Below are 13,766 nucleotides of genomic sequence, written 5' to 3' on the forward strand. Positions count from 1 at the left end.
TTCGATAAGAATCGATAGAAAAAAGAAAATTTAAGCAACATCGTAGACTGCTACCACGCTCCAAATAAAAAATAAGTAAACGCGAACCAGTTTCTTGAACGTTCAATTAAATTTTTGCTCCTCCGTCCCGATCTCCATAAAATTTCCAAACCCCATCGCTCCGTTCTCGGGATCGGGCGACAATATTCGAGGAAATCGCGTGTCAACGAATCGTTAGACTTACCGGTTTTCCCGTAGGTGCATTGACAATAAAAGCTGCCAACACGGTCGATGCAGGTAGCGCCATTGAAGCAGGCGGCACCTGCGCAATCGTCGATGTTGACGCTGCAGTCGGGCCCTGTCCATCCATTCACGCATATGCACGAGTAACTACCGGGTGAATTGGTGCACGTGGCACCGTTGTGGCACAACGATGGACGAACCGAGCACTCGTCCACGTCCAGCTCGCACTGCGTCCCCGTGTACGACGGTGGACAAAGACACGAGTATTCGTTTATCCTGTCTATACAGGTCGCCCCGTTCTGGCATAGATTCCCTGGACAGTCGTCGATGTTCTCCTCGCAATGATCTCCGCGGAAACCTGAAAAAAGAGGAAGAATAACGTTAAAAGTGATACAAATTTTGGGAGGATTAATCGTCCATGCATGCACGCATTCGCGAAGTTTTGTAAGAAACGATTGTTTCGTTCGAGTTGATCTTTCTTGTTTACTATTGGAAAGAAGTCTCGCGGGACGGTATAGGACGAGTCCTTCGCTAGGATCGTTTATCCCCACTTCACGCGCTTTGTTGACAATCTTGGCACGCTGCATGCTAGTAAAAGAGCTATAATTTGAATTATATCTAGCTTATACGTATACGTATACAATTATCATCTTAACTATTACGAAATTTATAAATTAAACTTGTTAATTAAATAATTAGCCTACACACGTTGCGAGAAATAAAAATATTTTTGTATCATATCGATCGAAAATTCTCTGAATAAGACTTCTTTCCACCAGTGTACTTATTAAAAACTTGATATCCACTATTTTGGATTTGAAATATTCTTGGATTTTAAATTGAATGCGAGATTTTTATTCGAAGTGAATCGCGGGAATTGGAAGCAATCCTGCAAACGAAAGATTCCAAGGATATTACAGAGGGAAGCACTTCCACGTTCTATCGATGATCGTCACGCTCGTAAAGAGAACTCGCTATTGCTACGCTACATTTCCTCGTACGTTGTGTCGTGTAGTAACACCAACAGAAAGAAAACAGGAATTCTTATATTAAAAGCGGAGTCACGGATACTATCGAGACTTTTATCGTTCCACGAATTTATAGTTGGCTTGGAAGAAAGGACAGGGTAAACCCGAGTAAGAAAACGATCGACGGGGGACGAGATAAAGCGATATAGCTCGATAACCGTGAAATTGATAGTCGTCTGTGTGCGATCGACTTTTCTGCCACGGTGCGCGCGCGGTTAACGAACGTGATGATGAAACAAGATCCGGGCATCACGTTCCACGTCGATCTAACTGTTTAACGGGGAAAATATTCATTCTGATCCAGAAGGTATCTTCTGAAAGGCGAGGAAGCGATACCCAGCGTTTAATTGTAATAATCAACGTGTCTAACGAAGAGAGAGAAAGAGAGAGAGAAATACAAAAAAATGTGGCGTAAATAGACGAAGAAAGATCGAGGGAATCGATGTAGCATGACGATCGATTCTTTGCGTGGCTATTCGTCTAGAAGAATAAAATGCATATTTATAGGCTGCGGTTAATGGATCTGCTAGGCGATTTTGCGACGCTGTTCAATCAACCTGATCGAGGAGAAGAACCGAGGAAATGTAATAGGAATTTAAAAAGGTGTGTATTTCTAATTTAATGCTAATGCTATTCCACGAGCAGATTTATCGAGATTTTTTCTTTTCTTTTTTCGGCTTTAAATCGAATAAGGATAAAATTAAGATTACCGAACCAGGAAATAACGTTTAAATGAGTATACTCTAAGAATAAATTATTATTATCTATATAAGAAAAATCGTTCTCTCCGACCGTAGAGCGCAAATCGTTTTTTGTTATCTATCGATAATATCGAAGTCGGTGGTCAACTCGATGCAAACTCGATCGTGAACCATGCTTACCAACTCTAATGGCGCGCATAATTTATGCTCGATAGAGCGGTTAACTAAACTTCCTACGTCGATCCCCCTGCATCGAGATTCGCGAGCCAACATACGCGCGTTTTGTTCGGGAACGAAGAAGAAGAAGAAGGAGAAGAAGAAGAAAAAAAGGAATCTTGGATCTTTTATATATATATATATATATGTATATATCCTGAGCCCCACGACGTTATTATACCAACGGACAGGGGCGTAACATTAATATTAAAGCGATGCAAAAGTAAATCGGCCGTTTTCGCGTGCGCCATTATGGGCCATGCCATGAAACCGGACGTCAGGATTCTCTGGACTTATTCCATTGCGAGAAATAATTCCTACAATCGATTCTTTCACTGCATTGACCTTTTCGTATCGCAACTCGCGCGCACGATATGGATTAGCATTCGATCGAAAATTATAAGTAAGAATAGTTTCATCTTTTTCCGTAATAATAATACCAATCCACCAGAAAATACTTCGCGATTTCTTCGTGGATGCAACGAAAACTTGGTCTTTAAAAATAGATTTTCTCTTTAAACAGATTCTTTCGAAATAGTAACGATTTTTTCCAGGGGAAAAAATTCGATCTCCTTTGGAAATAAGGGGGTAACGATCTTTAAAACGATTCAGAACACGATTCAAACGCGAGAATTGAATTCGAGAGAATTGAGAACCATTGGCCTTGAGGGGAAACGAACACCAGCATCTCCGATTAAACGATCGACGCAGAAGTACAAAGACTTCCCTCTCTCCCTCCTCGAAGCTGTTCGACGGGGCGAAATTACAGCCGCGAATTGCGAGGAAGAAGTTCGCGAAGTAACAGATGGTTACGCGGCGGGGCTTCGATTCGAAATTTCGGCAGGGATTCGAAACTTGGAATCTTGGAGGAGGAGGAGGAGGAGGTTTCCCTTCTTGCGTTACAGAGGGGATTGCAGGGGACCGGCTCGCCGGTTTACACGCTACCGTGAGAGTTTCACGAGTCGTAAAATTCGTAAAATTATAATACTTTCCTCGCCTCGAAGCGAATTTGCACAGCCGCGTCGCAAGTGGCGCGTAACACACGACTCGGCGAGAGATAGGAGCGGCGAAACTTCCTCTCCCGATATTAAATCGACGGTTTACGAGATTTCTCTGGCCGGGATGCGAACGGGAGTGAAAGAAAGTGGATCGATGATCCAGGGAATAATGATATCGGAGAGCGGCGAAAAAGGGGAAAAGCGGCACGGTTCTGATTCGAATCGATTTCTTTTAATATCGAGACTGGCGGGGACAAAAGGACGATGCTAAAATCCACGTATTTGCCATTCGTTCCGCATTCGTAGGAGCTGGCGCGCGCGTCCTTTCATCGAACAGGGAGGGGGGGGGATCTTCCCCTTCGATCATTCGGCATCGACGCGCCCTAAAAACCTGCCCGTTGCACACGACGGAATGGAACATCGCGTGGATCGACCCAACTTCTTACGACCCTTCCCCTTTCTTAATGCAAAAACTTTTAATTTTACGAATGCAAAAAATAGCAGCAGAGGAACGGCAAGGTAATTTTAATTTAGTTTTTCGTCCCATCTTTCCAGATGGTACGAAATGATGGTAATCTGAGAGGTAAGAAAAGAAAAGGAAAAGAAATCCCACTCGAAATCATCCGTGTAATCGAACGAACGGATCCAGCGTCGAAGGATACCAAGGAAATCCCTCCTTCGAGCGCCATTGCTGCTCGACAAGCTGGGTCACAAGTCATCCATATATATAAATACAAGGATTGCACCAAAGCTTGGCCAAAAAGGGACCCCCGTTAACGAACAGGCCTTATTTCCATAAGGTACGAGCCTCCTGTTCCCGGAATTCTGCCGAACCCTCCAACCTAGTTCTCTCTATAACCTGGTGGTGAGCATATAATGGTGTGTATATACATATATATATATATATATACTCAAGATACAAGGCGAACTCGTGTGGAGCAGAAAAATGGACGAAATCGAGGACGGCGCGACGACGATGATGATGATGATGATGATGACGACGATTCGTGAAAATAAAAGAAAAGAAGAGGAAAGAAAGAATGTTGGATGGAGATTACGCGTGGGTGCGCGTTGGAAAAGAAGGGAACAACGTTCTCTGCCACTTATAAATCAAGCCGGGACGACGGAGGGCCATAATTGCAATTGTCCATGAGCTGCCTCAGCCCAGATCGAAACGATCGAGGGACGCGTGTGCGTGCGCCTATCCGTGTTGTGCCGGCTTCTTATAGGTGTTTGCGTGCGTTCCGGACCCTATTCGACCAAGGATACGTATCCGTTACTTCGTTACAGATGCAGGGCCGTAACGAGCGGAACACCGGTATAAATCCTTCTTTCCGTCCCTCTTCTGCTCTTTTTCCACCTTTCATCCCTGTTTCTCTCCTTTTCTCCTTCTTTCTGCCCTTGTCTCAGGGTGTTAGTCCGCGTTTTGTTTTTTTTTTTTTTTTTTTCGAGTAGAAACCTACCAGATACGCCCAGATGGATCGCCCCGTTTAATCTCCGTTTAACGGAGAACGCTGGGTGGGTGGAAATTAGGGGGCGAAAGAAGGGAGGAAAAAAGGTGGCTTCTAGGGATAATTACGGGTGAGAGATGGATTGTTCCGACCGGTCGAAGAATCCAACATTTGCGGCAAAGAATCTCGAGAATCTGTATACCGAACCGGTACCGGATTATTAGGTTCCTAGGCTCGCCTCGAAATGGTTTCATTTCGAAAATGGTTTCATTCACCCACGAAACAACCGAGTTCTCTCCGCTCGAAGCGCGGAAGAGTACGGTCGATCGCCCTTTCTCCTCTCGAGGCGAGCTCGCGCACGGCCGACTCGTCTAAACGTTTCAACGGAATCCACCAATTTCGACCTGTCCGAATTGCCCCGAGTTGCCTCGAGACCGAGATTCGAGTCGCGTTTCAAGCGATCAAGGGACACGAGATTCTCACGTGGAGAAAAAAGGGGTGGAGAAGGAAGGAAAGGGAAGAAGAGTGGAAAGACCCTTTGACCCCCTGCATCCTCGTGGCTTCGTTACCACGAGGATACCATTTTGTTCCCCCCCCTCTTGGGGAGGGGAACTAGGAAGCGTCCTTCCGATCCCGGAACGGAAACGATGAAGTTTCAGAGAACAACGCGTTCGAGTTTCGAATAGATTTCGATTTGTCTCCTCGATGCGAGTTTTCCAGATCTTTCTCGGCTCTTCGACAGCAACACTCTCTCTCTCTCTCTCTCTCTCGATCATCAACAGCCTCCTCTCCTCAGCTTCACCTTTCTTTCCTCTTTCCCTCTGTCACCGATCCGCTCCTCTCCTCCATTCACTCTTTCCTTTCTCTCCGCCACTTCTTCTTCCTCTCTTGGGTTCATCTCGATGCTTTCTCTCTCTCTCTCTCTCTCTCGATCCTCACTCTCGCGCGTTGGACGCGGGCAACGCAGTGCCTCTCAGCCGGGCGGAGGTGTGGCAACGTCGCGAGAGCGGGTGTGCGTCGGGCGCTGGGGCGCGTGGTGGGGACTGTGGGAAAATTCTCATGCCAGCGACTGTGCCCGCCGCCAGTGGTGCTCAACCATCGGTACGGGGAATCCTGCTCGACTTCCTGCTTTCACGCTCCAAGAGCGTTTCACCGCGCACGCAAAAAAAAAAAAAAAAAAGAAGAAGAAGAAGAAGGGAGAGGGGGAGGAAAGGTATATATATCATTAGGGGCGTCGCGAGAAAATTCAACGATAGCGAGGCGGGGGAGTCAGTCGGAGGGGAGGGACGAGTCACAGTTTCTCCGCCGCTCGAGGAACGCGTTGCACACCTGTTGATGCAATTAACGAGATAGGCGTGGGTGTGCCTTTCGGCGGGATCGTCGCAGGCGAGATGAACGAGATACCGTGTTACGAATATTACTATTTTATTAAATCCAGAAAGCTTTCCGCTCGTTCCCTATCTCTTTTGAATTTAATTTAATTTTTTTAAATCGAACGTAAAAGATTGAATAAGAACGAGGAGCCGTTCGACGTTCGAGGAGAGGAGATTTATTTGGGGAGAGAGAGAGAGAGAGAGAGAGTTTGTTTGGGAAGGAAAAGAAAACGGAGGACGCGGAAGTGACGGCGTCTCGTTTCGCCATATGGCGTCCTTGCCCTGGAATTTGGGAAACGCGGCGGTGGTTGAGAGGCACTGGAGGGGAGGGGGGAGGTTAACAGCGGCCCGTGCCTCCCCACCAAAAAGCATGGCTGGCACCGGGTAGCCACGAGCACGCCACGGGGGTGCCCGTGGAAAAATTATTCGTCCGTCGCCGTGAGTGCGCCACGTCGCGCCCAACGTTGTAATTATTCCGGCCACGTGGTTCTGAAACGCGGATGCACCTGTCGTTTCGCTCCGATCCGCGACCCCGTCATCGATCCTTACAGATTAAATGGATCTCGTATGGATTCGCTCCTTGTCCTTTTCCAACTTTTTTTCTCCGTATATATAATTTGAGCAGAGCTTGCGGAACGTACGTGTGGCGAGCATAAAGATACGAAATAAAAGTACAATGTAATAATACAAATTGGTTCATATTTAGCTCCTTTTTTTAAACTAAAAATATTTCGATTTGCAAATATTTTATTTCGTTTATCGTGAAAAATCTCTATAACAAGCTCTCTATTTTTATCGCTTCGTAAAGATTCAATTTTGCAAGCAATATCTACATTCCTTTTCCATTTTCGAAACACCTTGGAACGCGAAGATAAAAAATAAATATTCTAAAAACTAACGCTAATTAATAAAATTAAAACCAAAAATTATTGTCAAAAGCGATTTATTATCGAACGAACGGACACGTTGCAAATTATTACACAACGGAATGAAGCAAATCTATTTTTTACTTTATTAAACGGACCGAGTAACGAGAGAAGAAACGAGCGGTACAAAACAATCGGCTTATTAGCGGATTAGCGTTACTTTACAAATGGGCATCGATCACCATCCATCCATCAATATCCGGGGCGGTGTATAAACGCATTCATGCCCTTGTAAGGAGTAATTATTGCAATGCGATTCGCCCCTCGTTAGATCTCTAACGAACCGGCGCGCGCTTCGAGCTGCTTTGCACGCTTGTTACAATTCCCAGACAGTCGGAAAGAGGGTAACGATTAGATAGAGAGAGAGAGAGAGCCCATAGGGACTCGTACGCAATAACGATTCCCAGCCAAGGCGAGCGCATCGTTCCATTAAGAGAATCGCGTACGCTCGTTTCTCGATATTCCATTTCCACGTAAACAACAACGAGGGGAATCAGCGTATGTGTAAAAGATGCAAGTATCCTCGGTTCATTCGATTGATTGAAAAAAAAAAAAGTAAATAAATAAATTACTCATTCACTGTGTCGTGTAAATAACTTGGTTCCAAAGACGTGTGTCACACGTGTGCAAAGCATTGGAGGACCGGACGTTGGGGAGCGTAACCAAAACCACTTTGCTCGAAAGCCAAGAGAAGGGGCCCCTGCCCGGATAAAAACAGTGGAAAAGTGGAAAATCGTTCAAAGAAGGCGGAGATCATTCGAGCAAGAAATTCTCTTCAATAAAGCCGGACATTAGCAGGATACTTACAGAACCCCTAAATTCCTCCCTTCCCCTCTTCTCCCTCTCTTCCATCAATCTCCTCCCGCGTCTTTGTACTTATTTTTTGGGGCCTTAAAAGGCGCACGTACCCGAGAAAGGACCCACCGATAAGCGTAATTTGAACGGGCAACATGGCTTCACCTTGAGACAGAGGGAGAGAGAGGGAGAGAGAGAGAGAGAGAGGAAGGAGGAGAAGAGGCTCCCTCCTCTTCTCTCTCTCTTCATCTTTGATTCGGGGGACGATTTTTCGAGCTTTACCTCGAAAAGGAGGGCCTCAAACCAGATCCACTTTTCCATTACCCAATTACGTGTCGAATGCAAATCGGTCATTTCCTCCTCGAGAGATATTGCGCTCTCTGTCTGTCGCCTCGCCCCCCTCCCCTTTTAATATCTCCATTAAATAAGAAGCTTAATCGAGGAGGGGGCACACCCTCGATAATTCTCTCGCGTGAGAGCAGGAGAAGAAGAAGAAGAAGAAGAAGAAGAAGAGGAGGAAGAAGAGGAAAGGAAGAAGAAGCGTTTGAGAAACGAAACGCTGGCAACGAAATTTATGCGGATCGTGAAGAGGCATGAATAATGCATTACGACCAACGCTCCCGAAGTGTCTAATTTGTGAGGATATATCCTTGGGAAGCGTTCGAGAGGAGGGGGGGCCTCATGCCTTTTCGGATGTTGGAGAGAAGGACCCGCAGCTGGATGCATCATCGTAACAACCCCGATTAGAGGCTGGCTAGAGATTCTCCAGAACTCAGGCTCGTACGACATACGACTCTTCTATAAATAAACCTGGGGGGCCCATACCTTACCCAGATGATCTCATTAACGTATACCCTTGCGTATAATAAGTTTCGCGCGCGAATCGCAACAAGAATCAACAGAAAAAGTTTCACGAGGAGAAGGAGAAGGAGAAGGAAGGGGAGAGGGTGAAGGAAGGGAAGAATCTTCTCCCCGGTGGCGTTTGAGAGAAAAATTATTCCGAGCGATGGATGGCTTAAATTGGAGATCCGAAAGGCTGCAATCAGATCGAAGGAAAGGATCGAGCGAGGCCGAGAAAAGTTCGCCTCGATCGTCCCCGTGAGGGACGCCAAGGCTCGCGCAACAGGTGTCCGCCGTTCAACAGGTGGTTCCCTCGACCCACTCGAATCAAAGTCTTCGATAAGAGAGTCGGATAAGAATGTCTTGTTCTTGTTTTCCATTATTATACAATTATAGTCATAACACACACACACATATATATATATATTATGCTAAATATATTCTCTAGTAGCAGAGGTGAAAAGAGCGAAAAAGAGCGGGAAGCAAGGGTAAAAATCCAAATCTCTCTCCGATGAGATCAGGGGGCCCCACCTTTCCTTGTAAATCGAATTTAAGAACTAGAGTCTCGATCGAAAAATAATCTAATTGGGATTAAAATCTTCCAAAGTTCGAAGACGACGCGAGAAATTGAATAAAACCGATTTCGCAATTTTCAAAAAAATTCATCGATCCGTAAATATATTTTGCTCGAAAAAAAAAAAAAAAAGGAGGTGAAAAGAGCGAAAAAGAGCGGGAAGCAAGGGTAAAAATCTTGCACTTGTTGCTTGGGACGGAGCAACAGGTGGGGTGGAATCAACAGGTTGCGATTAATCGTAATCGTTGATATTTCTTACACGCGAGATAAAGGGGAGAAAAAAGAAAAAAGGTTTCGCGAGACAATCAATCGATAAATAATTCAAACAACAATCGCGCGTAAATACGAAGCAGAAGCGAAATGGCAGAGAGGGAAGAGTTTAAAGAACGAAATATCCTCGAGATGTCCTCGGCTCAAATCCGCCCCCTTTGTGCCTTGATCTCGCGGGGACAGGAAAGGGGAGGAGGGGGCGCGCGCTCGCGTGGGCCGCTTTTACCTGTGAGCGAGGAGGGGACACACAGGTACTACTCCGCCGAACAATGGGGCTACCATTCTTTCGGGACAATCGGTGGGGCCCCTTTCGAGAAAGGGGCTGCTGCTCCCTCCCCATTCCGACGCACCACGGGGCCTTATACCGCTTAAAAGGACAATCGCCTTCTTATTTACGATTTGGCCACCTCTCTCTCTCTCTCTCTCTCTCTCTCCTCCTCTTTCGCTTTTTCTCGCCGTAGGCCCAACGTACGGCGCTCCCCCAAAATCCGACCAAAATTGTTGGACAACTCGTTTTAATACGAGTTTCCTCGATCGAGCAACGCCCATCCTCCCAATTCTTTTTCACAGAATTTTTCCTTTCCTTCGGTTGGGCCGTAAATTTCACTTCGGTCGCGTTTTATGATCGGACCAACGAGCGAGACCGAGCAGTGAAATTAATTACGAGGATCCGTCGTGTTGTTTATGGGATCGAGTGAACATCTGGCGCGATTAAACGAAACCGACTCGTGTTCTCGCTTCCACGACGAATGGGCCAGGAATCGAGAAATGACCCTCCTGGTCTTATCGCGCCAAGAAATCATATACAGGGATGTATCCTGTCGATATCCTGTTACGTAATGGAAGCTGTTTGACGGACGGTTCGATACTATCGCCCAGGCGAATCCGTATAGTGTTTTCAACGTGTAGTATTTTCAATTATCGATCGCGTGTTAAACTTTGTTCTGGGCACATTATGAAAAGATGATATACTCGATCGAAATGTAAATAGCAGTCTCAAACTGCGCGTTTTACGTTTGAGGATTGGTACGCATCGATGATACTCTCTCGACACGAATCCAGAGAACAGAGAAAGAATGCGAAAAATTCGAGGAATCGTTTCGACGTTATATCGCCGTTGAACCTCGACGATCGAATTCACCATTTCGATGGAAACGTCGCAATTAACGTTGGAATTCGAGGATCTTATTGGTGAAGAGGAAGGGAGGGGGAAGAGACAGAAATGGAAGGGAGAGAAACGAAGATAAAGACGGATCGGCGGAGAAAAAGTGACGCGAGGGTGGAGAGGCGAAGGAAGGAGACGCGAGAGAGAAGAAAGAGGTATCACGGCCGCTTTATCTCAACGTTGAGGAGGCTGGAAAGAAGTTGAAGTGCACTCTTGCCGCGCACCAACACCGACCTACCATTGTGTGTAAGAGCCACCTTCGTGCACGCACCTCCCTACCTCCTCTGCCACCCTTTCTTCTCCTCCTCCTCCTCTCCTCTTCATCCTTCTCCTCGTTTAACCACTCGAGAGGTTTATGGAGAATCGAGGAAGAGAGAGAGAGAGAGAGGGAACGAAACCAGACACGAAACACAGGGTGGCAAGGGAAGAAGAAGAAGAAGAGGAAGAAGAAGAAGAAGAAGAAGAAGAAGAAGGAAAGAAGGGGAGGAGGAACAAGAGGATGGAGAGAGGTCTCTGAGCAAGGAGGCGTGGGTGCGCCCTTCGTGATTTACATATGCGTATTCTATACCTTATTTACTGCGTCGATCATCCTCCACTTTATCTGTTCGCGTGTGGGTCGTAGCGAGGCCCAACACATCGAACGGGAAGAAAAGAGAGAAACAAAGGGAAGAGAAAGAGTTTCCTCGTCTATTAGCCGGCGACCGGGTACTGTAAATATTGCACGTAGGCAGAGATAACCTTAACCCCTTAATTGCGTCCACTTTCTCGAGTGACGTGGAAAAAGAAAGAAGGAGAAGAAGAGATTAAAACCCCGTATTACAATTTAATTGAAACTCGGAGGACTTTTCGAATACGCCTTTTGAAAATATTTTAACAACGACGATTCCTTCTATGCCTTCTCATTTGAAAAAAAAAGTCACGAATTTTTATTCTTTTGGAAAATTTGCACGAAAATTATAATAACAAAGAAAGAGAAGAGAAAAAGACGTATCTTTTCGACGAGATGGCTTTTTGAAAATATTTTAAGAACGACAATTCCTTCTCATTTGAAAAAAAAAAGTCACGAATTTTTATTCTTTTGGAAAATTTCCGTTGCACGAAAATTATAATAACAAAGAAAGAGAAGAGAAAAAGACGTATCTTTTCGACGAGGTGGCTTTTTGAAAATATTTTAACAACAATTCCTTCTATGCCTTCTCATTAGAAAAAAAAAGTCACGAATTTTTATTCTTTTGGAAAATTTCCGTTGCACGAAAATTACAGCAACGAAGAAAGAGAAGGAGAAAAAGACGTATCTTTTCGACGAGGTGGCTCTGTTTCGAGGGAACACGGAGAGGAGAGGGAGAGAGACTCTGGGAGGACAGGTAAAAAATGATTGCAAGATAATTGACGACTGTCAGCCCTTTCTGAACCCGAAGAGAGCTTCGAGGTATGTCTATACGCACGATACACGATCCTCTCTCTCTCTCTCTCTCCCTCCACGTTAATTGTCGTAACTGGCAAGAGACAAAGAGTGTCGAAAATTATGGCCGTCCATCTTTTTTCACGCGTTGGACGTGCACGCTCGTACGATGACAGTGGGACAAATTACCTTCGGCTCCGGATAAATCGACTCCTAAGTTTCCTAATTGAAACGGCGGGTCCGACACGACCGGTTATTAATAAAGTCGGGAAAGACAATTACGCGTATAGACGAATAGATAAGAAAGAGAAATTAATAACACAGAGAAATCTCTCTCCGATGAGATCAGGGGGCCCCACCTTTCCTTGTAAATCGAATTTAACAACTAGAGTCTCGATCGAAAAATAATCTAATTGGGATTAAAATCTTCCAAAGTTCGAAGACGACGCGAGAAATTGAATAAAACCGATTTCGCAATTTTCAAAAAAATTCATCGATCCGTAAATATATTTTGCTCGGAAAAAAAAAAAGAAAAAAAAGGAACAAAAAAATTTGCACAAAATCTTCGATCTTCTTTCGCTGTACACGATAAAAAGCAAAAATTCCAAAGGATTCCAAAGAGGATCCCGTTCGAATCGGTATCGCCGAAAAACATCGGCTATCGACGAGAGAGGCTAGAGAGAGCCTCCTCTATTCGAAACCGCGAAAGATTCCCGCAACCAGATAGAAGCACGAGAGAGAGAGAGAGAGAGAGAGAGAGAGAGAGAGAGAGAGAGAGAGAAGGATAGTTCTGTTTCGAGACGCGCGCGAGTAAATCATGGGAAGAGGAGTATTCGTGAGAGGCGCACGGGACGGAGGGGAAAGGGGCCACGAGGGACCCACGGTTCCCGTGGATGATCGGTGGTGGAGAGAGAGAGAGAGAGAGAGAGAGAGAGAGAGATGCGAGGCAAGAAGAAACGAAGGGTTTCGGTTCGACATATCAGCCCGAGGTGGTCACGAGTCCTGAACTCGGAGCGGAGGGCCACTAGTGGGTGGGACCCTCCACTTCGTGCCTCTCTACCTTCTCTCTACCTTCGCCCCCTTCCCCTCCCTTCCCATCCACCTTTCCATCCACTCGAGTCCGTTTCGTGTGCTGCTACGAACGACAGCCACGCCGCCATGCCTCTAAGCAAATTCGATCGTACCGCCTTCTCCGTTTCGTCTCGTCCGACTTGCATGTCAAGGGGAACCCTCTCTCGCCTCTCCAACAGTTGGACTGGAATTAGGGAAATGGCATGGCCATCCGTTATTCGCCAATTTGCTCTTCCTCGACTATGCTCATTCTCGAAACGTGGAAATATATATATATATATATATATGTTGGTTTCGAATATTGAAATTCCATTTTTTTTTACTTAAGTGTGTTACGACGAAGACGAGGATACAGCATGTAACGCCTTCGTCCAAGGCTGGCTAATTAAGAGGTTGAGCAAGTAGATATACCCATCTCGGATATCGTCGAGGTACATCGAGTCGGTTCGTATCTAATCGCTAGATCGCTGTTTATAGATGGTTATTGATCCCGATCTGTTTCTTACCGATTTGCATGGCTTTGGGAACGAGCAAGAAACGGAGACGTACACGGCCGACAATTACCCTGTGAGAGGATACAAAATTCGATCCCGCTGATAAAGCAGAGTGATCTTTGAAAAAAAAAAAAAAAATAATCCTGATCGAGGACTTGGCTCAAATTCTACGTCTAAATTACATCCGATCACGAGAAGCGATTTCTATTCATATATACATATAATCGAACTCTTGTATCG

General features: G+C 45.6%; 1 protein-coding gene across 1 annotated transcript in view; it reads right to left on the minus strand.

Moving 5' to 3' along the window:
• Positions 1–13,766, minus strand: part of LOC122712428 (neurogenic locus Notch protein) — a 240,376-nt gene that overhangs the window by 96,312 nt on the left and 130,298 nt on the right. Inside the window, exon 6 of the mRNA XM_043932113.1 lies at positions 224–580. Coding sequence (XP_043788048.1) covers positions 224–580 — 357 coding nt within the window. The remainder of the gene's footprint in view (positions 1–223; positions 581–13,766) is intronic.

Source organism: Apis laboriosa, unplaced genomic scaffold, assembly GCF_014066325.1.
Source record: "Apis laboriosa isolate Shangri-la unplaced genomic scaffold, ASM1406632v1 scaffold1_cov151, whole genome shotgun sequence".
In the NCBI taxonomy this organism is placed as follows: domain Eukaryota; kingdom Metazoa; phylum Arthropoda; class Insecta; order Hymenoptera; family Apidae; genus Apis; species Apis laboriosa.